Source organism: Phalacrocorax carbo, chromosome 20 (assembly GCF_963921805.1).
Source record: "Phalacrocorax carbo chromosome 20, bPhaCar2.1, whole genome shotgun sequence".
NCBI classification, from domain to species: domain Eukaryota; kingdom Metazoa; phylum Chordata; class Aves; order Suliformes; family Phalacrocoracidae; genus Phalacrocorax; species Phalacrocorax carbo.
Window position 1 is genome coordinate 7308817 of NC_087532.1, and position 25732 is coordinate 7334548.

The 25732-nt window shown below is 54.6% G+C and overlaps 4 protein-coding genes across 4 annotated transcripts; 1 reads left to right on the forward strand and 3 right to left on the reverse strand.

The window, feature by feature from the left end:
- Positions 1–299: 299 nt before the first annotated feature.
- On the reverse strand, positions 300–4061 carry AGMAT (agmatinase (putative)). Its single transcript, XM_064470481.1, has 7 exons — positions 3555–4061; positions 3203–3405; positions 2418–2466; positions 2105–2300; positions 1586–1765; positions 1242–1326; positions 300–541 (listed from the first exon to the last, which is right to left on the reverse strand). The coding sequence occupies exons 1-7, from the start codon at positions 3923–3925 to the stop codon at positions 468–470; spliced, it is 1158 nt and encodes a 385-aa protein (XP_064326551.1). The 5' UTR covers positions 3926–4061; the 3' UTR covers positions 300–467.
- Positions 4062–5585: 1524 nt separating this feature from the next.
- On the reverse strand, positions 5586–16369 carry PINK1 (PTEN induced kinase 1). The gene is made up of 8 exons (XM_064470048.1): positions 16026–16369; positions 14260–14574; positions 13190–13293; positions 11012–11194; positions 9957–10120; positions 8584–8711; positions 7228–7464; positions 5586–6817 (listed from the first exon to the last, which is right to left on the reverse strand). The coding sequence occupies exons 1-8, from the start codon at positions 16332–16334 to the stop codon at positions 6557–6559; spliced, it is 1701 nt and encodes a 566-aa protein (XP_064326118.1). The 5' UTR covers positions 16335–16369; the 3' UTR covers positions 5586–6556.
- A 1868-nt stretch (positions 16370–18237) lies between these two features.
- Positions 18238–20748, reverse strand: CDA (cytidine deaminase). The gene is made up of 4 exons (XM_064470185.1): positions 20531–20748; positions 20077–20188; positions 19758–19815; positions 18238–19078 (listed from the first exon to the last, which is right to left on the reverse strand). Exons 1-4 carry the CDS (start codon positions 20703–20705, stop codon positions 18965–18967), a joined length of 459 nt encoding a protein of 152 aa, XP_064326255.1. The 5' UTR covers positions 20706–20748; the 3' UTR covers positions 18238–18964.
- A 2394-nt stretch (positions 20749–23142) lies between these two features.
- On the forward strand, positions 23143–24670 carry FAM43B (family with sequence similarity 43 member B). The gene has a single exon (XM_064470184.1). It carries the CDS (start codon positions 23543–23545, stop codon positions 24431–24433), a length of 891 nt encoding a protein of 296 aa, XP_064326254.1. The 5' UTR covers positions 23143–23542; the 3' UTR covers positions 24434–24670.
- Positions 24671–25732: the final 1062 nt, after the last annotated feature.

Below are 25732 nucleotides of genomic sequence, written 5' to 3' on the forward strand. Positions count from 1 at the left end.
ATTCCAGGGGAAATTAAACGCTCCCGCCATCGGAGACGCCTGGTTATCCCCAGCAGGAAAATATGCCCCTGCTCAATGAACAAGCCCTGGGCCACCTTCGGCTGCCCGCCCTTCTGTTGTCCTGCTTTGTGTCTTAATGGAAGAAACCTTTTACCAGTGATAGTTTTGCCGTGAGCCCCTATGAGCCAGGTGAGGCGTTCCAGCTGTGAAAGCAGAGGCGAAACGCCATTAAGCCTCATCTTTTCCTTTCCTGGGCCAACTCAGAAGGTACAGACACCAGTAAATGGGCTACTCAACCCCATTTGCTACCACAGTTTATCAGCCTGAAATTACCTTTTCTAGTGGTAAATGGCACTTATTCCTTACTGCAAAGCCCGCCTTTGCTGCGACGGGTTGAGGGGAACAGGACACAGAAAGCCTCAGCAGACATCGGAGTTGCATCACCCCGGGGCAGGCGGGAGCTGCCCTCACGTTGTCTTCACGCGGGGGAGAACGCACAGCATCTCAAACAGCAGGTTCGCCCCCAGGAGGGCTGTGTTACCTGGGAAAGGACAAAATGGGGGGGGGAGCAAGCTGTTAATGCCCGACCACTTTCACCCTCAGCGGTCAGCCGCCTCTGCCAGGCACACGTCTTTCTCTCATAGAATCATAAAGGTTGGAAAAGACCCTTAAGCTCATCACATCCAACCACTAACCTATCACTGCCAAGCCCACCACTAAACCATATCCTCAAGCACCACGTCTACCCTTCTTTTAAATACCTCCAGGGATGGAGACTCCACCACCTCCCTGGGCAGCCTGTGCCAGTGCTTGACAGCCCTTTCGGTGCAGAAGTTTTTCCTAATATCCAACCTGACGCAGCTTGAGGCTGTTTCCTCTCATCTTACCGCTTGTTACTAGGGAGCAGAGACCGACCCCTGCCTCACTACAACCTCCTTTCAGGCAGTTGCAGAGAGTGAGGTCTCCCCTCAGCCCCCTCTTCTCCAGGCTAAACAGCCCCAGCTCCCTCAGCCGCTCCTCATAAGACTTGTTCTCTAGACCCTGCCCCAGCCCCGCTGCCCTTCTCTGGACACGCTCCAGCCCCTCAAGGCCCTTCTTGTCCCGAGGGGCCCAAACCTGAGCCCAGCATTCGAGGTGGGGCCTCCCCAGGGCCGAGCACAGGGGCCCCATCCCTGCCCGGCTCCTGCTGCCCACACCAGGGCTGACACAAGCCAGGAACTCTCAACCATCTTTAGACTGACCAGAGACATCGTACATTGGTGCAACTTCCACAAGGTCACATCCCACTATGTTCAGTCCTTTGCAGCCACGAATAATCTCCAAAGCCTAGGAAAAAAAAACCAGACTTGGGGTCTAGACATACATCTCACCTAGCGGACTGGTCTCAGGGCTCTGCTTTCCCCTTGTGCAACTAAGGAAACCCAGCCTATGCAGACCAGATCGCATCAGTTCAATGTTTACTTTCCTCGTTACCACTGTGAAATGTTCCCTGGTCTCCATAACCCTCTACTTTACTGCGCTGGCGGTAAGCAGGGAGCAAAACCATCCCCTTCTCACCAAGAAACAGCGCTGCACCCCCCCTTACCTGCGCAGGTGTGAGCCCGGCTATCTCCGGCGTTCCGGTGCCTGGGGCATAGGCGGGGTCTAGTCCATCAATATCGAAACTGATGTACACCGGCTTGTCCCCCATCTGCTTCCTCACCTCGCCCATCAGCGGCACCAGCGACCTCCCCCAGCACTCTTCAGCCAGGACCACCCGGAAACCCTGTGGGTGCACAGACACACAGGCGCCCACTCAGGGAAAGGCGGGCAAAGCGGAGCATCCCCTGCCCCACCGGGGCTTTCTGCTGGGATAAAGCCTCATCCCTGGGACCAAGCTGCACCTCGAAGCACCCTCCGCTCACCCCTACTTTCTTATTCTCCGCTCAGCTAACACCTCCATGTGCTGGGAGTGCTTGTCCTGCGGGCCAAGCCACTGGCATGGGACAAAGATGCAGAAGAGATGTTTCTTCTCCCACTGAAGCTAAGGGAACATGACTGACATTGGAATATTAATGGCAGGGGAAGAAAGCAGCGCTCGGTGCGTGCCTGCGGCTCAGCTCACCTGGTCCTGGCAGTACTTGTAAGGATGGGGGTCATAGGAGGAGCCCCGGATGCCGATCTGGACCACACGGCTGCAGTCCAGCAGCCCCTCCTCCACACAGCGCCGGAACGGGGTCCCGTGATATATCTTCTCCCCCAGGGCTCTGTCTCCAGTGTCGGTGTGAGCATCCACATGCACCAGTCCCACAGGACCATGCCTAGTCAAGACAAGGTGGCCGCATTAGTCCCCTGCCTACTCCATGGACAGCAAACCAGCAGCCTCCCTAAGGCTCCTGCCCAGGTCCTTATTCTACATCTCCAGGTTAGAAACTTACTTTTCTGCCACAGCCTGCAGGATGGGGTATGTTATGGTGTGATCTCCACCTGCAACAGGATAGGGAAGAGGGGGTAGCACACTGCAAGAGGTGCTCAGCACTCATTACAGTTGTTCCCAGGTGATATATTTCCCCCCTTGCATTTTTCCTGCACTTATACACCCCAGGGCTTCATTCCTAAAGGAAAACCTGAGGCTCCCAGGTGCAGGTCACTTTCTCTCTCCTCTTCCCTCCTTGGGGCAGCCCATGGAGCGGGACCCTTGACCAAGCTTATAAATAGGTGCTTGATTCACTTCAGAGGACGCTGTGACTGATAATCTGCCCCTCGTTATTCTATACACTTGCTTCACTTAGCGATGCCAAGCTGCGACGGCTGGGAACTTGAACACGCGCCCAAATCACGCCTTGTGCAAAGCGGCACGCTGCCCCCGGCGCTCGCTCAAGCTTGAAGCTTTCCAGAGGGACACAAACCGCTCTTGCTTTGGGTCCCGCTCATAAGGACACAAAAAGCACATCATTGACTGTATTTACGTTGGGCTTCAGGCTGTGCTTGCTAGGGAGCACTGAAACAGTCTCTTGGCTGACCCATCCTCCTCATTTTTGACACAGCGCAAGAGGCATTATTATTGGCAGTGATTTCAGCAGAGAGCCTGTAAATCTATCCACGATACAGCACAATGCCCAGCGAGGGGGACAGGCTCATCGCTCACTTTCTACCGCGTTCAGACTGAATCAGGGCAGGAGGAGAGGGAGTTTGGATGAGCAGGGAGATGTGGGGTCCTTACCCAAGGTGAGGGGCACACAGCCCGAGGCCACTATCCTCTGGTAGGACTCTCGGATGAGGCGGCAGCTGTCAGGCAGGTTGTAGAGGTTCACGTTCACATCCCCAATGTCAGCCACCTGCAAGGAGTCGAAAGGCGCTGCCCCGGTGCTGGCGTTGTACCTCCTCACCATCACGGACTCGGCCCGGATCTGGCGCGGACCGAACCTGGGGAGAGAGAGCGCACGGCCTGGGAAAGGTGCTGGGCAGATCCCGATGCCAGCACCACGCATGCAGCACGCCTCTCGCGGGAGGAGAGCCGTGCTGGCCGGCCAGAGCAAAGCACCAGCTGCCCTGGCACCACGGCTAGCCCTTACCTGGCTCCCGGCCGGTTGGATGTGCCCGTGTCTAGAGGGACACCAACAAAAGCTGCGTCCAGTCCCTCTGCTGACACCTGAACAGGCAGTTTCATCATGGAGCAGACCCCCACGGGCCGGGCCACGAGCTGGGCACAGGGGGGCAGGTTGAACTGCGAGCCCCAGCGGCATGGGGCCCCATGCCCTGGGGCCGGGTGCAGGAGGAGCCCCACGGACACACTGGGCGAGGAGCCGGAGGCGGCCAGAAGAGCCGGGGGCCACAGACTGTGGCGTAGGGCGGCTGCTGCAGCAGCCCCTGACATCTTAGAAGCGCAGAGCCTGGCTTCCCGGGGCAGCAGCTGGCTGCAGCCAGCCCAGAGCAGGCGCCTCATCCTGTCCCAAGGGCTCCGACCCTCTGCCCCACACAGAGCAGAGCGAAGGGTGCCACAGAGCCTGTCCCGCCTTGGCTGGAGTGCTGCAGCTGGGCAGAGAGCCAGCCACCTCCACTATCCCTCCCTCCACCCTCCCGGGGGTTCAAAGTGCAGCCGGACACCCAGGGCTGCTCGGGAAAGGGCAGACATTCGGCTGGGGTTCCCAGGAAACACCAGGAACAAACGCAACAAGTGGCTTCAGCTCAAGCATTGGGATTAGCACGACAGGGAAAGAGGGATGTGGTGGGACATGTTGCAGTTTTGCTCCCTTTGGGCATTTGCAGAAAGTAAGGCAGCATTTGTTGCATTAACAGCATATGCTTTTAAACTGCACTTTACAAAAGCACCCAGGATGCTAAAAAATCATAAAAATGTCTTGTTAATGGAAGGCGGGCAGTGAAAGAAAACAAAAAAAGGTCTAACCTCAGCAGAACCGCAGACAGACAAAATGCAAGCAAAGGAGAAGCAATAATAGGGATTTAAGAACCAGAGGCAGTGCTGCGGGACAAGCGCTTTAAGCCATTTTTGGGGACAGAGAGATGAAATAAGACGACTTCCAGGGGAAGCAAGTTTCCAATGTCTGGAGTTACCCAGCACAGATCAAACCCTGGTTAGCCTAATAACGACACACTTCAAATCCAATGGCTCCAGCTCCTAATTCTGGTCCCTACTCATGTAGCCATCAGACCTGGGAGGAAGATCAAGGGGAAAAAAGCCAGAGTATGTTCACAGCAGAAAGCCTGCTCTCCACACAGCTGGTTTGGATATGGAATATGTGTGTATTCCACGCCGGGTACTGCAGGCACAAGGAAAGACTCAGCTTGTCAACACACGGAGCTGCGCCTTGCTGAGCTAACCAGCTCTTGCTGGCTCAGAGGAACAGCAGAACAACAGAAAGAGAGGTCAGAGCAGAGATCTACCAAAAAAGGAACAGTATTTGCTCTTCAAAAAGCTCCAGAGACAGTGTATGGGGATCTGGCCTCACTGCTAAAGGGCACAGAGCTCGCAGGAGAGCGCACACACAAATTCAAGGCAGCCATCCCCGTTAAAAAAAAGCACTGCAAGAACTCAGTATCTAAGAAAAAGCAGCAGCAGCTTCAGTTAGGGTCAGACCAAGATTAAAAAGTTCATTTTCTGCAACTTTTTGCCCAAAGAGCTCATTTTCTGTGATTTCCCCAGCTCTGTGCTCTTTGCCGAACCTTCTTTGCAACCCCGGCAGCGTGCTGTGTCCGCAGGCAAAACGAGCAGGCGGTTTTGCACCGTTGCTGAACCAGACGCCGTTTCAGCGCGTGAGCCCTCAATGGCACGTTACTGCGTGATGATTTGCTCAGGGGTATCAGCCACTTGACACATGATGTCACTGACCCAGAAACTGCAGGAGCAGCCAGTGATTTACCCGTCAGGAGAGTACGGAATGGGCACATTCACAAGGCAAGGTCCACTTCTTTTCGGGGAAACTCCACTTGGTGGAATAAAGTAACATGTTCCAGAGATGGCACTGGAAAGAGCCGAATGATCTTTTAAGAAACCCCTGAACCAGGGCTCCATTGCTCTTGAGGCTTCCACAGCCTAAAGCCTGGATCCCGAGGATGGAGACAAACTAGATGTAGAGAACCAACTCTGCAGCAGAGCTTAATCTTCAATTTATTGTGCAACAAACATAAATAACTTCCTCCCCAATTCCTCTAAACAAAATTACAGACATGAAATCGAATAATGTTTTCATAAACACAACTGTTGCTGTTCAAACATCGATGTCTCCTATCCTCCCCGACCAAAGGACATTACTTCATTGTTGAACAGAAAAAACAGGTAGGTAAAAGAGAAGAGCATCACACGAAACCCTAAGCAGGCACTGCTGCTCAGCCCCATGTCGTTTGCAGTATTACCTCTAACGGGGCACCGTTTGACTCGGCCTTGGACCCTGCAGCAGCAGTCGCTGCGCAACTCTGACAGCCAGGAAACAAATGTAAGTGGGTTTTGGGTTCATTGTACTTGCGCTATTTTGCCTTCAACTAGCTAGATATGTAACGGTTCATTGTCGTAAGAAGCGAGCGGCTCACTAGGAGGCTTTTAGGCTGCCATTTTATACAAGATACATCTGTGGCTGCAGAAGAATATAATCTTAAAACCACTGGTGGTTTCCCTAAGAAAAGAGAGGCTGCACGTCCCTCTGTCAGCTCAGCTTCCTCGGTATATTGTTTAAATCCGTGATCCTTCCATGTAAAAAGTGGCTAGATGGTGCCTCCTCCCACACACCCCCTTCGGAAACTCGCTACATTCAACACACAACTTAGAAGTCAGTTATGAATTCCCAAATGCGAGCAAAACCAACCACGTACCTCAGGACACCTGCAAGGTCTGCAAACCCTCACCAAAGAGTAACAAAGCAAGGGCATGTCCTCTAGCAGGGAGAGAAAAGCAGCATGCACTAACACTGGCTTAGAGATAAACCCAACCTCTTAAACACAGGCCTGCAGTTTTGTTCCCTAAAGCACTACAGGTTTCCAGGCAGATAGAAAAGACAGATTCCTATGCGCCTTTAGAAAGTGCTATTTATCTATCACACGGTTGAGTCCCAGATGCTATTCTTCACCCAGACCGGCTTCTCCAGGCCAGCAACAGCAATATTGCTGCCCAGAGGTCTTCATACTCAAGGTTTGCCAAAAAGGACATCTTCATTTTGGTTTCTACCCGGCTTTTGTCTACCAGTCCATTCATGAGCAAAGCGGCCGCAGACTGGCAGAGAAGCCAGGCGACCATCTGGTCGGGTTTCAGGGTCTTGGACGCTAGAACGCTTTCACCCCAGAGGCTTAGGTGAAGCACGTTAGCAGCAACTCTAGCAGACAATCTCTGCAAAAGGAAGGAGAGGGAAGATTAGCTGATCCTGCTGCACTCGCGTCACATCGCTAGCACATAGCGTCTACACTGCCAAAAATCCCCCAGGCCCCCTCTAAGGCACCGCAAAGTTGCTGTGAATTAAAATGCTCTTAGTGAGTATTTGTTATCAGGCACCTGCACGTAACCCCCCGATTCAAGGTCCAGTCTCTGACACAAATGTCCACTGAAATCCCTGAAACTATTCAGCGCCATGTGGGAGAGGCTGCGCTGTACTTCAAAGACCTTTTGTTTGTCTTTGATCATTATCTGGACTGCAGTGATATCTGGGTTAGGGTCCTGCACCCCAAGCCCTCCAGGGAGAAATGATCTACGATGCTCCCAAAGGCTGGTTAGGTGACTTCTTCAAGACAAGTGTTTCTTACCTTGTTGAGATCCCTCTGAAGTAGCATCTTTATCACCTGCTTCACCTCGAGGGGCACGTGATCGGGCAGGCTTGGCAGCTGGTCTTCACGGTAACTTCTGCTTTCCAGAGCCGAGTCCCCATGGCCATAGAAAGGATTGGCCAGGCCAACGATTTCATAGGCGATCGCTCCAACAGCCCAAGCATCGGCTTTACTGTAGTTGATCACCGTGCCCGGACCAGGTGACGCTGTGATCACCTGCCATGGAGATGGAGATGTTCAAATAGACAGCTCTAGTGGGGGCTCTGTCCTAAAATTCATTTTCAAGTGTCAAGTCAGCATTTCCGCTGTGATAAACAGAGACTGAAACCAAAGCTAGGCTTCCTCTAAATCTCTGGTATATATATTCCCTACTGGCAGGCTCTAGTCGCTGCTCAGCCCACCAGGACACTGGGAGGAGTTTGGTCATCGTGCCTAGGCTTTAGTCGTTGCCCCTGACCAGCATTCACAGCATCCTGAGGGCTATTCCACTCTGGGATTTTAGGGAGACAGGAGACGTGCAGATGACCAACCAACACTGCACCAGCACTTAAGCAATGCAAGGCAAGGTGCTCCAGCTCAAGCGGACAGTAAAGGGTGTCTTTGCTTTTATTACTGTTATGATCAGAGAAATACAAAGGAACTGTAAATAACTCCACAACCACTTGAACTTCATCCAAAACCTACTGTCGCAACACAAGGACTGCTGCACAAACTTCTTTAATAGCTACATAGAAAGGGGCCCAAGAAAAGACTGAAGAGCAAATTTTTAATGGGAAAGGTCAGTTCTGCCTCATAACACTGACTGGTTGCGTTTCACCTTTTTGTGCCCAAGGTCCCTATTTGACGACTGCTCAGCACAGGTCCGAAGAGGACTTCTGTCACTAATGCAGAGATGCTTAGCAAGCATAACTCAAGCTAGGACACAGACCTCCTACACCGCTTTACGGGACACAGCTCCCCATGATGGAGCGTAGGGTGAGATTAGTTACGCAGTAACCAGCTACAGCTACTGTCCTGCATGACCAGGTTATGTCAATAAGCAGAAATGGGTAGCAAATGATCGATCTGATGGCAGACTTTCAGCAGGTATTACTGTGAACACACAATAGCAGAGACCACACAAGCAAGTATCGGTGTGTGCACGTGAGGGCAGGCTCAGGGACAAATCAAAGCAAAGCGACATGCACACACGCCCTCCACTGCTTCTAGACCTAATCCCACCCTCTTCCAAGTTCCTATCACAGCCTGCACCACAGCTGGGGCTGAAACTTTTAGTCCCAACAGCAGGACAAGCAGACAACCAGCAACACCAACCATTACTACAGGGGGATTTACCTCAGGTGCCATAAGACAGCCGTTGCCACCCCGATCCACGTAAGAGCTGGTGAAAGGCAGTCTCAAGCCAATGTTTTCATCTGCCAAACAGCAACCGAAGTCCGTGATCACCAGCCAGGGGCAGCCAGCTGCGAATGACACGGGGCTAGCAGGGTTAGCGTTTGGTTCAGGAGTACCTGGCTGTATTAGACACCACATCACATGGACACCAGAGACAGCTTTCAGGAACAACCTCAAAAACCCCAGGAACTGGTACAACCATGCACTGCTTTCTTGCTTCTCCTCCCTATTATTAGGTGAAATATCAGTTTTATTAAAACAAAACTCATTATTCTATTTCCTCTTTAGAAGATATTACTGCTCCCCGTGGAACATGTGCGTCTCAAAATGTTGTGGATACCATAAAATCAAAGACACATAAGGTCCATCCATGATGGAGGACTATCTTAATTTTTCCCCCTTTGTTTTCATCTATAGCAAAAGCTATCGACATACAGATATATACAGATATATACAGGTATATATACTTAGCTATAGGAAAAGGCTGGAGAAACCTTGCATTAGTTAACAGATCTTGTCCTGATGACAAAGTCAAACACTGCAAAAAAGAACCATTACTTCTCCAGACTCCAATACAGAAAAATTGATGCTTTAGGTCATTCCTAACCTCATTCAGCATAGTTCCAGAGCAGCTTTTCCTTCAAGATAATACAAATGGCATCAGTATCACTGAAAACCCTCCACTGCTGCTGTACCAAGACCTTTAATTACACAGATCTGGCTGCCTGCTATTGTTTCCTGCCCGTTCGAATCTCAATCACACTGAAAAAGAGCTCAGGTAATTAAAGTCTCAGATAGAGAGGCTGACAGGAGAACAAGACGGCAGAAACACTGCCTTGGGCTTTAACGCTGTCTGTTCCCTTGCCTTCCAACTGATGTGCCATCATCCCAGGGTGCAGCACCATTAACCCGACTGTGAGGTGGGATTTTAAGAACTGCCCTGTGCTATTCGGCTACTGAGAGATGACAGAGCTGAGAGCCTGAAGTAAAGGCACCTGCAGCATCATCCATGTGGCATTATTATGTGCCCATCTGCTCCAGCCAACATTTGCTGTGCTGGTGCAACGCATCACCTTAGTGATACTCCACATCTCTCCATCTGATCACGGTGCAACACTCCTTTCAAGTCCATTTTGATGACCCAAAACTCGAGGCACAGACAGTGCTGCAGTGACAGCAAGCAGTAAGCTAAAAACTAAACCTGAGGTTCTTCAAAGGGATTGTTTTTCCCCCAAACGCACACCTGGGTAGGAATTCCGAGTATCGCTTCCGTGCATGACCTAATTGGCATTTACACTCAGCGATCTACATACCAGAATCAAATTCAACCAGGATGTTGTCAGACTTCAGGTCTCTGTGAGCTATTCCATGTCGAACAAGATGGTCAACACCTTCCAAAAGCTGTAAAATCATCATCGTGGAGAGACGAACATCTGGACTGCTCTCCCTCAGATACTGGCGCAGGGTGCACGGATAACTGGTCAGAACAAGGGAAAAAACCTCAGAATTAGCATCCTGGAAGCTTATCACTTGCAGTTCAACCTCAGTGCCGTCTGGCTGGGGATACTGCACACTTGTACGCGCCAAATTTCACCTGACCTCTGCAACGCTGCCCCACCTGACACCGCTCCCCTGTTCGCTGTTCTAAAATCCTCTGTGTTGCAACACTACCCACCACCAAATTCTTGGCGCTTTCACCTGAGTTGGACAACTATGAATAAAAGAAGCCTCTTAAGCCAGCAGAGCGAGGGCCTCCAGGCATACAGTGGTCATTTTACAGGTTTTTAGGTACTGGTATTTTTGCATGAAAGAGGCGGCAAATTAATAATGCGGATTGTAGAAGCAAAATGGGGAGATGTGGAACTCAGGAGAAAGGACATATTCTTGAAATACAGAGAGGACACAGCACTTCTCCAGAGGCAGGCAGAACAAAGGAGTGGGAAAGAGGAGGTGCTTTTATGTCAGTGTCACAGCAATGCCTATTCAAAGGCAAAACCCAACCCAGAAAGCCAGAGATGCTGAGGACTAATAAATCTCATTACTGATTCCACTCCACCTCTAGCGGCGTGTTCAGACTAGGGGTGAAGTTCAGACTTTGAAGGGCAGACAAATGGGGACAAGCTCCCCATTTCCTACTTTAATTTGGGGTAATTATGAAAAAGAACAGCTTGTCTTCATTGTCAAACCAGAGTTAAAATCTCAAGGACTTGGAACAGGTCTTAGGAGGCGTTTCCAAGAGCATACTCTGCTTTTTGGCAGCAGTCCAGGCCAAATCTTTGCAAAGACCCTTGTCGTGGCAGAACACCCAGCTCCGCTGGGCAGTCTCACAAAAAGCCCAAGTCACAATAACAAGCTTCTCTCTACCTACTTCTTCATCACCAGGAAGAGCGTGCGGCTGTGACCGATCCCTCTGGGATTCAGGCTTAAAGGAAGAACGTCCGGATAATCTGTGAAGGCTCCAGGCAGCAAAGGGACCGAGGATGTGAAGGCTCGGATCACCTGGATTATATTCGGATGAGGCTGCAACTTCTTTATCCCAAGGACAGGCTTTCTGTGCAAAAGGAGAGATACCCCAGATTACATCAACCTACTAGTCACTTCTGATTGATCACAGACACATCTCTCTTACTTCTGGAATTACTTGTCATTAATATGGCCTGTCCTCCCCACCAAAGGGTTCTCCAAAGCAGTGTGCAAACACACTGATTCTGCAGCAAAAATATCATTAGAGGGAGCATTAAGGCTGCCCAGTACAGATTCCAGGGTGGCATGTTAAGCAAATATTCAAACATTCACATCCTGGAAACCACTCGGTTAGAAAGAACAGCGACAGCAGCCTCCCTGCCCTCACGGCCCGTTTCCTAACCAGCACCTCAGCCCAGTGTTTCCCACACCGCTGCAGAGCGCCCACAGCCTGAGCAGATCCACCGCAGCAGCGGGCAGGCCCCAGCACTTTCACCGGAGTTCACTGGCGCTTCCCACAGCAAAGTGAACTATCAACAAAGCAGTGCCGTCTGCTGATACACCAGTGGAGGGCACGCAGACCAAGACTTCGCCGGTGGCTGTTAGGAGGACTGTTGTAACTGGATTTCCCTATATACAATGGCTGAACAGGAAATAACAGTGCGTTACCAGTGCAGCAAAAGCAGCTTTGCTGGAAACCCTTACGCTTAACATGCAGCCTTTCATTTTATTCAAACCCTACTAGCCCTTCCACGCTGCTGACAAAGGCAAAGCTAGTCACAGGCTGCTTCTCAGTTCAAAAAGAGCTACGATGACAGCTTTAGAGAAAAAAAGCAAACACAATTACTTTGTTAGACATAAAATAAAGGTCAACTTCACACTAGGCTATTCAATTTAGACCCTCTATTTTATGGCACAAGCAGGAAGCAGTTGCTACAATGAAAGGCAGGTTACCTATCTGTATCTGCAAAACACATCTCTCTCCCCTCTCATCCCCTGAATGTCAAATATCCCTCTGGCTGCTCTGTTGCATTCCCAGCTAGTGACACACTACACAGCATTCATTATTCATTTGTATGGGCAGCTGAGATGTATTTGAAATTTAAATCAGACAATCTGGACTGCGGACTCCATTGTCCAAAAAAAATGTGTCTTTCTGTTCAATTTGAAACAAAGAGCTCAACTCAAGATAATTTAAAAGTTTCTGTGCAATTTTCCACCTTCATGCTGTTCGCTCACTTCTCAGTTGGGTGATAGAGTGGGAACCGAGTCATTCTCCATTTTCTTTCTCACCAGTTTCCCTGCAATAGAACAGTTCCCACCTCCCTGCCTAGCACCCATTTTACAACCAAACCAGTTCTAAAATAATACAGTCCAATTGCATGACAGTCAAATTGTTTGATGTTTAATACCATCAAATTGTTACCGACTGTAGGTGTACATGTCTGTAATTAAAAAGCACCAGGACACACATTTAAATGATTTGTAATTAGCTCCTCCTAGCCTTTAACAGTATCTGCAGATACCAAAGCATTTTAGATACAGGGCGACGCAGACATGGGGCACAGAAGTGCCTGGCCACAGCCAGCCATCAGACCTCTGGCAGGATGGAAGGGCCCCTAATTATTGGCGTACCCTTCCAACACCCTTCCGGACTGCGCCATCCAAGCCGGCGCAGTTTAGCTGTAGGTATTCCCTGCACGCCAACAAGCCATGCCACAGTCTGCTCCTGAGTAAACATGACTGTGTTAAATTACTATTAGAACATCAGGACTGCTATGCTGTTTCCTAACTGTGCTGGAGAAAAGCACAGTGGAGAAAAATCCCCACAGCAGCCAGCAGCCCGTCCCTGCGCGATGTTTGAGGTGTGCAGCACTTCTGAAGGCACCATCATTTAGACAAAACATAGGTACACACCTCCTGAGTCATTAATAATCCCAAGGCTTCATTTTTATCTACTTTCAGGAACTATTATAGAAACCTCTGGCCATCTTAACTGTACAGATGTGCTGCAAAATTAATCGATGGGTAAAATTAGCATGTCACCATTTGAGAACCACCGCCATTTCCATCGTGACCGTACCTGCGGCCAGAGACAGCTCCGTATTCTCCGGCTAAGGCAACCCCTGTTGCTGGAACAAGCTCTCGGCCCATAGCATCGAGGATGGCTTCACTTGACGAACCAGCCTGCAACAGCAATGTCACACCAAATCATCCAGCCTCAGAGAGATAAAGCAGACAATCCTAACGCTGGCGCTCTATTTGGAGTTAGATCAACTAAGACAGGATCAAAGGGACTCCCTTCTCTACTTTGAAAATCAGGGAAGGCAAGTAACTACTTAAAGAATTTACCAAGGGACATGGCAAGGCGTGTACTTGCAGAAAGAAATCCATTTGTCTCGCCAAACACATCTGCGACTATTAGCACTCCGAGCTATAAGTTGACACTCATTTTCAACTTCAAAACCTGACTGGAAAAGCCCACAGCCAAATGCCAGGGTACTTCTGGAGCCCAAGGGGTTGCAGACATTGGCATTTTGGAAGGCTTTCTTAGAATATCCACCCTCTTCAATGGGAAAAGCCATGTGGAATTTTTTAAAATGTGGAATAGCCATATTGAGGGGGTGGATCCCCTTGGGATGGGGAACTCAGAGTCACCAGGGCTGGGAAATGCTAGCGCAGATCTTGCCCGTTCACTCCACGGCAAGGGGACCCAGCACGCAGGTTAGTGCCCCAACCCTGCGACCTCTGACTCGCACCTCGGCCACACTTTGCAGAAGAAAATCTATTTCTATCCTGACACCGACAAGGACACCGATCCCTGAAGCACTGGCAGCAGTGGCTTTCCATTTCTTACACCTTGCCATGATGGCCAGCTTCAGAAAAGCTTTTCTTCCCGAAATATCACCTCCACAACCAAAAACTCCACCACCAGCAGCTCTCAGTGGTGACTCCAGAGGAAGGATGAGTGCTAATTACCTTGCTCCAGGACTGCTCGCTGACAATAGACATCTCCAATGTCACATTATCAACAACTCTGTTTTGACACGCTCATCGTGCACTGCATAATTAGCGCTTTCAACACCTAAACCTTAAATGTTTCAGCCAGACTTTCCCAGTGACAGACAAGGAGATTGAGAACCGACTCCTTACCGAAATGTTCCACATCATTTTGATAGCTAATGGAAAAGCCTCTTTTGGTTGGTGTTTCTCTGTGGTGGGCTCCTCTTCAGCCCCCTGCGAAGCCGAGCGACGATCTGGCTGCACAGTCGGCCCCTGCCCTGCAAGACGGCTGCTCTCTGCACACCCCTGATGATCACGAGAGAAAGGAATAGCTGCTTCGTACACAGCGGCGCTGCAACCCTTCCCGATGGGTTGGCCAATGAGATATTCTTCCAGCTTGAAGCCCTGCCAGCGGAAGGAGCTCAGGGGATCTTTCTGCGGCTTGTTCTTTCCAACAAACACTGTCTGAAAGAAATAAGAAAATACGATGATAAAAAACCTGCTCAGTTATTCCCAACATCCCAACAAAGAACTCCCTTACTCTTTAAGCGGTATTACATGTCCCGTTGGGTTGGTCCAACCTGAAAACCACAGTCAGGCTCTAGTACGGCTCAAATCACTGTAACCATAGGGAAAATAATTTACAGACCGTATATTTTTGTCTGAAACAGATTACCCCGCAAACAGTCTTTGCGAAAGGTGCCCTTTCCAAGGGTGCTGTAGAGGAATGGGGAGGGGGAGTCACTTGCTCATCCAGAACAGAAATATGTTTTGTAAAGACAAGTCTAACTAAATACTTCCAAAAAGAGATGCACTATTACACTTTTCTCCCTCTCCACAAATAAACCAGGCAAATAGCATTTAAAAGGAAATCCAATTAAGAGCAACAACAGATGGAAAAACAAAGCCCTGAGCCTTTGCAGCAGCCAAGTATGAGAGTTGGTTAGTTTGAGGAGAAGTGAATCAGCGACAGGTGAAAACTGGGGGAGGAAATCGAAAGAGATGTTAGAAGAAGCACAAGAGAGCTGTTCTGGAGTTTAACCACGGTATTTGGGATCCTACAGGTCTGGTGGTGCCACAGCTGTCACCTGGACCAATACAGACCAGTGCACTTCTCTGTGAGCTACAGCCCAACGTGCAGGTGGCTGCTCCAGGGACATGCCCCATGGCAAAGGGACACAGATTCAGGGACGGCAGAAGGCGGAAGACAGCAAATTTAATGACCCAGAGAGAGCAGGGGAGAGAAAGCACCCCAAGATACTTCAGGGAAAGGCAGAACCTCTGTGCCAGTGTGTTTGCCAGTTAGCAGGGCATGAGGCAGCTGGCTCTGAACGCCAAAAGGTCTATTTTTACCCATGAAATATGTTCAGCACCGTCCGTCCCCGGTGCCCTGCCAGCATGGCCTGGCCCAGCCTTGCAGGGACCTGTCTGTCTCAGGGAGAGGCGACAGACCTGGGGGGTCAACACCAGCCTCCTGGGACAAAAGACCCCCATCACAGGGCCCCGGCCCCCTCCCTTAGTGGGGGGACAGGGACTGAGGGGCACCCCACAGCAAGGACACCCCCCAGTACCTGCTTTAGAGTGATATGGGGCTGTTGACCAAGATGCTTCCACAGTACCCCATTTTTGGGGAGGAAGAGGTGTCTGCGGGGCTGCCCACAGCAGTCCCCACTTCGGGCAGGTGCCTGAGGGCTGCTCATAGCGGTCCCCCCCACCTCCCTTGGGGGGAGATGGGGAGGTGTACTTGAAGGGCTCCCCACAGCAACGACCCCCCTATGCCCTTCATGAGGGGTACCTACGGGGCTCCCCTCAGTAAGGGCCCCCCTCCCCTTCACGGCGGGTGCCCGAGGGGTCCCCCAGAGGGAGGCCCGGGCCCGGGGGTCCCGCAGCACCCCCGCCCCGACGGGACGCCGCACCTGGATGTGGCGACACGCCGCCTCGGCCCGTCGCTGCTCCTCCAGCCGCGGCTCCACCATCCCCAGCGCCACGGCCAGCGCCAGGCAGGCCCCGCCGGGGCCCCGCCGCCACACGGCCGCCAGCCCGCCCGCCGGCCCGCGCAGGAGGCGGCGGGCGGCCGGCAGCCAGGAGAGCCAAGGCCGCCACGGCGAGGGCGGCGGGACGGGGTGGGCCGGGGGCCGGGGGTCGGGGCGGGCCGGGGGCCGGGGCGGGGGGCGGCAGCGCGGCAGCAGGCGCAGGGCCCGGGACAGCAGCAGCCGCACCGCCATGGCGCCGCCTCAGCGCCGGGACGCGGGGCGGGGCATGGGGCGGGGCCGCCTGCAGCGGGAGGCCACGCCCGCCGCTCCGTCACTGCCGGGGCGCGCGGCGGGCAGGAGGTGGGCGGGGCGGGGCACGGCTCGGTGCACGGCACGGCACGGCACGCCCGGTGCACGGCGGGACACGGGCAGGGCACAGGCAGGGCACAGCATGCCTGGTGCACGGCAGGGCATGAGCAGGACACGGGCAGGGCACAGCCCGGTGCATGGCAGAGCATGCCTGGTGCACGGTGAGGGCACGGCCCGGTGCATGGCCCGGTACACAGCGACAGCACAGCCTGGTGCCCGACGGGCCTGCCTTGTGCACGGCCAGGGCATGGCTGGGTGCACGGCAGGGCATGGAGCAGGGCATCAGAAGGGTACTGCCCTGGGCATCGCAAGGGCACAGCCCGGTGCACAGCAGGGCTCCAGCAGCACATTGCCCTGGGTATGGCATGGGCACAGCCCGGTGCACAGCCCAACGCACAGCAGGGCTCCAGCAGCGCATTGCCCTGGGCATGGCCAGGGCACAGCCCGGTGCACAGCAGGGCACCAGCCGCACATTGCCATGGATATGGCCAGGGCACAGCCCGGTGCACAGCAGGGCACCAGCCGCACATTGCCATGGATATGGCCAGGGCACAGCCCGGTGCACAGCAGGGCACCAGCCGCACATTGCCATGGATATGGCCAGGGCACAGCCCGGTGCACAGCAGGGCACCAGCCGCACATTGCCATGGGTATGGCCAGGGCACAGCCCGGTGCACAGCAGGGCACCAGCCGCACATTGCCATGGGTATGGCCAGGGCACAGCCTGGTGCACAGCAGGGCACCAGCAGCACATTGCCCTGGGTATGGCCAGGGCACAGCCCGGTGCACAGCAGGGCACCAGCCGCACATTGCCATGGATATGGCCAGGGCACAGCCCGGTGCACAGCAGGGCACCAGCCGCACATTGCCATGGATATGGCCAGGGCACAGCCCGGTGCACAGCAGGGCACCAGCCGCACATTGCCATGGGTATGGCCAGGGCACAGCCTGGTGCACAGCAGGGCACCAGCAGCACATTGCCATGGATATGGCCAGGGCACAGCCCGGTGCACAGCAGGGCACCAGCAGCACATTGCCATGGATATGGCCAGGGCACAGCCCGGTGCACAGCAGGGCACCAGCCGCACATTGCCATGGGTATGGCCAGGGCACAGCCCGGTGCACAGCAGGGCACCAGCCGCACATTGCCATGCGTATGGCATGGGCACAGCCCAGTGCACAGCCCAGTGCACAGCAGGGCACCAGCCGCACATTGCCATGGGTATGGCCAGGGCACAGCCCGGTGCACAGCCCAGTGCACAGCAGGGCACCAGCCGCACATTGCCATGGGTATGGCCAGGGCACAGCCCGGTGCACAGCAGGGCATAGTGCAGAGTGTGGCAAAGGTACGGCCCTGGGCAATGCAGGGCACAGAGCAGGCTACAGCTGGGTGTGCCTGTGTGTAGCAGGGCTCAGGCAAGTGCACAGGAGGCATCGAGCAGGGCACCAGCAGAGCACTACCGTGGGCATGGCAAGGCCAGGGCACAGCCCGATGCACAGCAGGGCAGAAACCAGTGCACGGTGGGGCACGGCTGGGGCATAGCCGAGTGCACAGCCCAGCATGGAGCAGAGCACAGCCCTGGGCATGGCTTGTGCACAGAGCAGGGCACAGCCTGGTGCAATGCAGGGCACGGCTTGTGCACGGCCAGGGAGGGCAGGAGGGTGCTGGCTGCATGGGCAGCACTGCCCGGGCCATGCTCGGGGCCATGCAGTGTCCTGGTCGTGCCCTGCCTACACAGCCCTGGGGCCCCACTTCCCATTCCCTGTGATTCATCATTTGTCGCAATTACAGGAGATAAACCAGGACTGCTTTTATTTCACTTGGGCACAGGCAGAATTGTCCAGCCCAGCGCTGGGTGGGAAATGGAACACATTTGGTTTTTATTGTGCATAATTAAATTAGTATTACAATCAGCAAATGGCATTACTCTGGAGACAGAAAACCCTCCAGAACCCCTCAAAAATTCCTCTCCCTCTTCATCCCCACAAATGGAATAAAAGCAAAGAAAACAAGCCAGAGAGAAACGAGCAAAGGACACGCTCGATGTGATAACTGTCCGGTTCCAGCAAATCGCCTAATCTGAATTGGCTTATTAGTAACTGCTGGGGTTGATGGATCCTTTCCTTTTTGCTTCTCATTTAGAGCTGAAGAATTCAGCATTTTCCCCAGTAATGATTTTGCATTAGTCAGGAGTGGTTTCTGTACCAAGAAGCCCAAGCCTGAGCCGTACATCAAACCCTTCCCTGCCCGTGAACTTCCCCCTCGACCACAGCAATATCTAGACACTTTTTTCTAATAACAGGGAATTTCTACGATTTCATTTCACCATTTCCCCGGGGCAAGGTAGGGCCAGCATCCGTGAATCAGCGCTGAATCAGAAGATGAGCAAGAGGAACAGGTAACTTAACACTATAAATGCATTTCCCATTGCATTGTCTCCAAAAAGTTGCTTACACGCCAGGGAAAATGGGGAAAATCATACTCCCCTGCTGCCGAAGGGCAGCCACACCGCTCACACCTTCTTCAGGTCCTCAGGGCCGAAGGAGAGTGGCAGCAGCTCCTCCAGCCTCTTGACGATATAGGTGCCATCTGCTTTGGTCAGGTAGACATCCCAGTCTGTGCCAAACTGAAGGAGAAGAGGGGAGAGAAGTGCCCGGTGCAAAACCTGCGCTTCTTCCTCAAATTACTCAAATAATCCTTTTTTTGGCCAGGTTCACAGGTAGCATCCCCCTCTATTGCAGGTATTTTGGAGCGGCTCTTCAGCATCACCTGCCCCGGTGGGTATTTTGGGCTCAGATCCTGTGTTTTTGCCCCACCCTGGGGTGAGCCCCGGTGTCTCCAAACCTGCCAAATCTGGCCTTTGAGCTGAGCCCCGCGACCCATTAAATATTAACCACCCAAAAACAGGCTGTGGGTGCCGGGGTGCCTGCAGGAGAAAGGAGGCGAGAGCGGGACAGGCTCTGCGGGGAGCTGGGCTTTTGCAGGAAAACCTCTGTTTTCAGGCTTGGCAGAGCCGGGGCGACAGGTCCGGGCCAGACTCTGCACCCAGCAGCTCCTGGGAGGAATAAAACCCACTGGGGAGGGCAAGTTAATGAATTACCACTGGGCTCCCATGGGACAGGGAGGAATACCCCTTTCCCAGTGGATAGTGCGATTGAAGGAGCCCAGAGCCAGCCCTGGGGCTGGGGACAGGGGGTTGTAATCCCCCACTTTTTGCACCTCTGGGTGTTTTGGGGGGAGATGCCTGGGGTCAGGAGATGATGCCTAGGGTCAGGACACATGGGGGCCCCCACGCGAACCATCACCTCTCTCATCACTTGTCTGCAGGCGCCGCAGGGCGTGATGAAGTGGTCCCTCATGTCACTGTCAAAGGAGAAGGGCACAGAGCTCAGTTGTGCGGTTTGAGTAGGGGGGAACACCTGCAGAAGACTTTCATGCACCAATAAGTACGGAGCCAAAGCAGATTTTCCCCCAAATTCCTCAAAAAAACCATGCAGAAAGCTGCCTCCCCCCGCAAAACACTAAGGCTGCTGCAGCACAAGCTGCCCCTTGGGCACACTGGGGGTTTTCCCGCTGGCCCCCCCGTCCAGTCCCTCACTGTGCCAGCTCTCGACGCACCCTTACCTGGTGATGGCCATGGCCCTGAAGCTGGTGTGCCCCTCAGAGATGGCTTTCTGGATGGCAGCGCGCTCAGCACACATCCCCAGGCTGTAGCAGGCGTTCTCCACATTGCACCCTGTGGGGAAGCCCCCAACAGCCACTCAGCCACCCCAAACCCCACTGGATTCCCTCTGAGTGTTTTTTTGGGGGGAAGTTTGCAAAGAAAAGCCATTTTCCGTGAGCACCACCCAATCCTGGCCTCTCGCCCACACATTCCCCGCTTCCCCTACTTATTTCCCATATTTTCTCATCCGCTGCAATCTTTGGCTCGCTCTGGGACAGCGGCTGCCAAGAGGCAGCCAGGACAGGGGAACACAACCAGCACCCTCTTCTGACCCCGCTGCACCCTCAATCATGGCCAAAGGGTTGCAGGGAGGACTCCAAAACCCAAGGAGGGCGTCACACAGCCCCGGCTTACCGGAGAAGATCTCCCCACCAGCGGTGAGCAGCGCGGCGCCCACCGGGAAGCGGCTGTAGGGGCAATAGGCGCAGTTTTTGGCTTCCTGGCTGCGGCGCAGCAGGAGCTGCAGGTGCTCACCCTGGGGCTGGCCCGGGGGGGCAACGGGGGCCAGGCGCTGCCCGCCACCCTCCATGCCTGCGGCTGCGTGCCCTGCCTGCTGACGCTGCAGTTAAATATTTCCTTGCCTGGAAAATAGGCTGGCCAGCCCCGCCAGGATAACGCCCTGCTGTGCTGCCGAACCCCGGGAAGCATCCCTGGGGGCAGACCTGACCCACAAAGTCTCGGGCTCGGGGGGTCTCGCGTTCCCTCCCTGCCTGCTGTCTCATTTTGACCAATTTCTCCTTGGGTTTTTTTACCTCCTCCTTTCTCTGTCCTGGAAGAGCATTTTTCCACCACCGCCTTGGTGGTTTTTTTCTTCCCCAGTTGAAAACTGGTTAGGCGGCTCCATGGGAAAATGTCATTAAATCATTCCTGGGGGGGAAGAACAACAGCTCCTGCTCAGTGAGATGAAAATAAATAAATTAATTTTAAAACAGAAAAAAATGTTTTTATATATATATATATATATATATATATATATATATAAACCTTTTCCCAGGTCTTTTAACCACTGGCTGCCAGGCAGCAGGGAAAGCTGGCTGAAGACAGAGCTGATAAAATCCCATTTTGGGATGCTTCCGTGTCGCTCAAGCCCAAATTCAGTTTGGCTGGTGCTTCTGTGGGAATCGGCCCACGTGGGGTAAAGGCCTCCCGGGATGCCGGGCTGATCAGCAAATTGCTCTTTAATTAAAGATACCCTTTTTTTCCCCTTGCTGGAGGAGCTTAATGCCCTGGTTTCTGGCTGCAAGGATGGGTGTCTCAGCCCCCATTGATTTATCATTGGGATTTTTGTCCAGTTTGCTGGATTTGGGGAGCATTTTGTCCTCACCCACCGGTTTTGCCAGCAAATCTTGGCACTGGGTTGCGGCTGACAAGCCACGACAGGCTGGGACATGGCACCCAAATTGGCAGCAGCCTCCGATGTGGTGTCAACGCTGGGAGCTGAGCACTGAGTGCAGGGTAGCAAGAGGACTACAGGCACCCCAAGAAATCAAAGCCAGGACCCTGACATCAGTATTGTCCCAGGGGATAACCAGGTGACCCACCTTCCTCACACTGTGCGGGTTCTTGTTCACCCTGGAACCTAATGATGACAGTTAGCTACTTGCAAGAGCAGTCAGTCAAGACAACAGGCAGCTGGAGGAGGGATTGGCATCCCTGAACCAGCTCAAAGACCTTTTTTTCAGCTTTCAAAGCACAAATCCTAGTTGTTTTCCCATTTAAAATGATTCGCAGATACTCCTGTGCCCCCACACTGTTACACAGCGCAATCTCCCCACAACCTGGGAGAGGAGAGGAAAACCAGCCCCAGGGCAGCTGGTGGGAGGCACCGCAGGAGCAGACTGGAGCAGGCAGACCCCCCTCATAAATAATGTGGGATCTATAAATAAAGCTTTTTGGGAGGTTTTAAACCTGTCCTGTCGATATGAATGCTAAGCAATTAAATAAAGGGTCCTCATCTCTGTCCATGAGGGCGAGAGCAGAAATGATGAGAGAGAGAGAGTCTGGCCACCTCCCCGAAACCATCCTCGTGCCGGGACCAAACCATATAGCCTAAGCTGCAGCAGAAAGGCCAAAACCCACACAAACTCACGCATTTTTTATTATTTTGGCTGCAAAAACCTACGAGGCCGCAGCAGCGAGAGGAGCTGGGCCAGTGCTGCCTGCCTGCGGAGCAGCTATTTTAAGGTTGCAGTTGCTTTGCTCAAACCATAGAAAAGCTGGGAAGCTGTTGGGAAATGGCTTCCTGCTCCCTGCAACACCCCACTCAGGTTGTCCTCCCCAAATGGACTAAAACTGGGGGCACACGCTGTTATTTGACCCCTTCTTCCTCCCTGTTTTTTCATCCCAAGGTAGCTGGAGCATCTTTATGGGTCTCTGAGCCTGAGGGGTCTCCTCAAAAGAAGCCCCACAAGAATTGGAAATTACGGTTTGAGCCAAAGGAGCTGAATCTTGAAAAGCCTCAGACTCCACTGTGGGGCTGAAATCATGCCGGCACCCCACTGCACTCCCCAAAAATCTCCCCCAGGGTGTGCTGCTCAGAAATGGCATTTCATTTTTCCTGGAGAGAAGCCATCCCAGGGCCTCGGCCAGAGTTAAAAGCAACAGGTTAAAACCCAAAAGCTCAGCCTAAGAGGGAGGATGTGGCTGGCTTGGAAATCATGGGGGGAAATGGGGTTTCTGGAGCAAAAAATGGCAGCAGACCTGCAGGATCTGCAAACCCCAGTGTACCCCCTCATGCAACAGTCAGGTTTGGGGAAAAAACCCTCTTTTCTTGTGGCAGGGTCAGGAGCCAACATCCAACCCTCCCCAAAATCATCCCCCTGGACCCTGCCCTAGTTTCCCCCGCTACGGGTGGGGTTTGGCGGTGGGGGTCTGGCCACTGCATGGGAGGGGGCGTGGGGGGTGTTGTGTGGGTTGTCTGTATTTTACCAGCATCTCTATTTCCACGCCCGAGCACGAAGGGAGCGCGCGGCCGGCGGCGTGCACGGCGGCGGGGGGTGTCCGCCGGCGGCTCCCCGCGTGCTCGGGGCTGGGGCGACGCGGCGTCGCGGGGAGGTGGAGCAGCCCACGGAGAGCTGCATCCCCGCAGCAGGCGCAGGCGGCAGCCGGAGCGCGGCAGCTCCTTGGCCAAGTGGCTCCGCATCCTCTGTGGGCAGACGGCATCGGATACGGCAGCTGCATCCCACCACGCCGGGGTAGGGGCATCCCCCCTGGGTGGGGGGGTGAGGGGGCACCCCCCAGCCAGCGTTGGGGTCCGGGGCGGGGGGGTCCCTCTGCTCGCAAAGGGGTCGGCGGGGGCCGTTGCGGCAGGGCCGGGATTAGAGGAGGCGTGCGGGGCGGCCGGGGGGGCCCCTCGGCGGAGCGGAGATGCTGCCCTGGCGCCGGAGCAAGTTCGTGCTGGTGGAAAATGAACGTAAGTGCAAAGGCAAAAGCCTGGGGCCAGGGCTGAGCTACGCTGCGTTGCTGGCCGGCTTCCTGCGCTCCTGCCCGGACCTCCTGCCCGACTGCCCGCTCGAGCGGCTGGGCAGCGTCTTCCGCGGCAAACGGCAGAAAGTGGAGCTGAACAAGGAGGACCCGACGTACACGGTGCGGTACCTGGGCAACGCTGTCACCCTGCACGCCAAAGGCGAGGGCTGCACGGAGGAGGCGGTGGGAAAGATCTGGGCTAAGAGCGATGCGGGGGCTGGCGGGGCCAAGATGAAGCTGACATTGGGACCCCAAGGCATCCGTATGACCCCCTGTGAGAAGGGAGCCCGCCGGCCGGGCCACGCGTACCTCCTGCACCGCATCACCTACTGCGCCGCCGACCGCCGGCACCCCAAGGTCTTCGCCTGGGTTTACCGGCACCAGGTGAAGAACAAGGCGGTGGTGCTGCGCTGCCACGCCGTCCTGGTCTCCAAAGCCGACAAGGCACGCGCCATGGCCCTGCTCCTCTACCAGACCTCCGCCTCCGCCTTCAACGAGTTCAAGCGCCTTAAGAGGCAGAACGATTTCCGCCACGTCCAGCAGCAGCTCCTGGGCGATGCCATCGTCCCCTTGATCCCCCTCCGAAGGCTGCTCAACACCAAGTGTCCCTACCGCCCACCCGCCGAGAGGGCCCGCTGCGCCCCCCGCCTCAGCTCCATCCTGGAGGAGGAGGAGGAGGAGGCCTTCGGCACCGGGGCACCCAGGGGGGACAGCGGTCCTGCCGCCGTGCTGCGGCTGGCCAGGGAGATGCGGGGGTGCAGCCTGCGTGGCCCCCGGCCCCTGGCATGCTGAGCGGCAGTGGCGGGTCACCCCATTTCAGGGATGAGGTGCCCTCCCTGTGTCCCAAGCTGAAGTCGGACCCTCCTCGGGGACAAATCTGGACAAGACAGCAGCTTAATTTGCAAGGAAGACCCCTGGGGAGGTGGGTTTGCACCCCGGGGACCCCCCCCGGCCCCCACACGCGAACCCGCTCTCGTGCCTCCTCTGCAGCAGCCATAATAAAGTTAATGTGTGTTTTCTGCAGTGTAACAGCACCTGTGTCTCGCCTGGACTGAGCCCTGGCAAGCGGGAAAGGAAGAGTTAAACTCGGCACCGAGGCAGTTTGGGGGGGTTTATACTGAATTTACCCCAAGCCAAGCCGGTGGGGGGAGGAAGGTTGGTACTGCGGGGTCCCCAGCGCTTTCTGCACCCTCCCTGCGGCACCAAGGGCTGGCGAGAGCTGCTCCGCGTAGCCATGGCAACTCGGTTTTTTAAATATAGAGCTGGGGGGGCGGCAAAAGGCCGGCAGTGCCAGGGAGGCTGCGAGGGGGTTTGATCCCTCCAACGCCCCCCAGGGAGCAGGGCTTGCCTGCGTCCCCCGCTGCCCACCCCAAAAGCAGCGCCAAGGTCCTGAATATCAATAATTTACCAAAATTTACTCTTTTTTTCCCTTCCCCTTTTGCTGTTTTCCCAAGCAATGGCAAGGGGATAGGCGGGGGGAGCAGAGCCTTGTCATTCCGCCCCCAGCACAGGGACCTGCCAGCCTGGCTGTGGCCCTGCATGGAGTGTGGGAGAAGGACCCTAAAAAATGGGGCTGGGGGCTGCATTTCCCGCTGGCCCCATGCTAAGCCATGTCCTGGCAGTGGGGGGGGGGGCCCTTCAGGGCTGTGGGGTGCTGCTGCCCCACACCCCGGTGAGGGGAGGTAAACACACCCCCATGAAGTGCTATAGGGCTGCGGTTTGGGCAGACCCCCCCTTCCAGCCCAGGGAAGGGGGGGATAGGCTTAGGCTTAGGCCTGACACCCCCCCAGGCTTTGCAGGGGGCTAGGATTTGGGCCATCCCCCACCACAGGGCCAGGGCGGAGGGCACTGGGTACACTCCCCCCAGGGCTCTGGGATGATTAGATTTTAGGCCCCGCTGCTCAGACCCTGAGGGGTGGCTGGGATTTGGGCTAATCCCCCCAAAAGGCCTGCTGGGACCGGGGTTCAGCCCCCCCGCAAGACCCCCGGGGGTGGGGGCTGGGACCTGTCCCGGCTCCCTCGGCGTGATTTACCCCCCCAAGGCCCTGCGGGGCCGGGATCTGGCCCGCCTCCCCACTCTCAGGCCCTGTA

Excerpts from the sequence above, each read along its gene's own strand:
- AGMAT (XM_064470481.1), bottom strand. The coding sequence starts at position 3,925 with ATGAGGCGCCTGCTCTGGGCTGGCTGCAGCCAGCTGCTGCCCCGGGAA. Across the intron at positions 3,406-3,554 it reads TCCAACCGGCCGGGAGCCAG|GTTCGGTCCGCGCCAGATCC; the intron begins GTAAGGGCTAGC and ends CTCTCTCCCCAG. Across the intron at positions 1,766-2,104 it reads ACAAGTACTGCCAGGACCAG|GGTTTCCGGGTGGTCCTGGC; the intron begins GTGAGCTGAGCC and ends GTGCACCCACAG.
- PINK1 (XM_064470048.1), bottom strand. The coding sequence starts at position 16,334 with ATGGCGGTGCGGCTGCTGCTGTCCCGGGCCCTGCGCCTGCTGCCGCGC. Across the intron at positions 8,712-9,956 it reads CCTGGTTGAATTTGATTCTG|CTGGCTGCCCCTGGCTGGTG; the intron begins GTATGTAGATCG and ends TGTCATTCGCAG. Across the intron at positions 6,818-7,227 it reads TTCAGAGGGATCTCAACAAG|AGATTGTCTGCTAGAGTTGC; the intron begins GTAAGAAACACT and ends TTCCTTTTGCAG.
- CDA (XM_064470185.1), bottom strand. The coding sequence starts at position 20,705 with ATGGAGGGTGGCGGGCAGCGCCTGGCCCCCGTTGCCCCCCCGGGCCAG. Across the intron at positions 19,816-20,076 it reads AGGGCCATGGCCATCACCAG|TGACATGAGGGACCACTTCA; the intron begins GTAAGGGTGCGT and ends CTCCTTTGACAG. Across the intron at positions 19,079-19,757 it reads GCAGACAAGTGATGAGAGAG|TTTGGCACAGACTGGGATGT; the intron begins GTGATGGTTCGC and ends CTTCTCCTTCAG.
- FAM43B (XM_064470184.1), top strand. The coding sequence starts at position 23,543 with ATGCTGCCCTGGCGCCGGAGCAAGTTCGTGCTGGTGGAAAATGAACGT.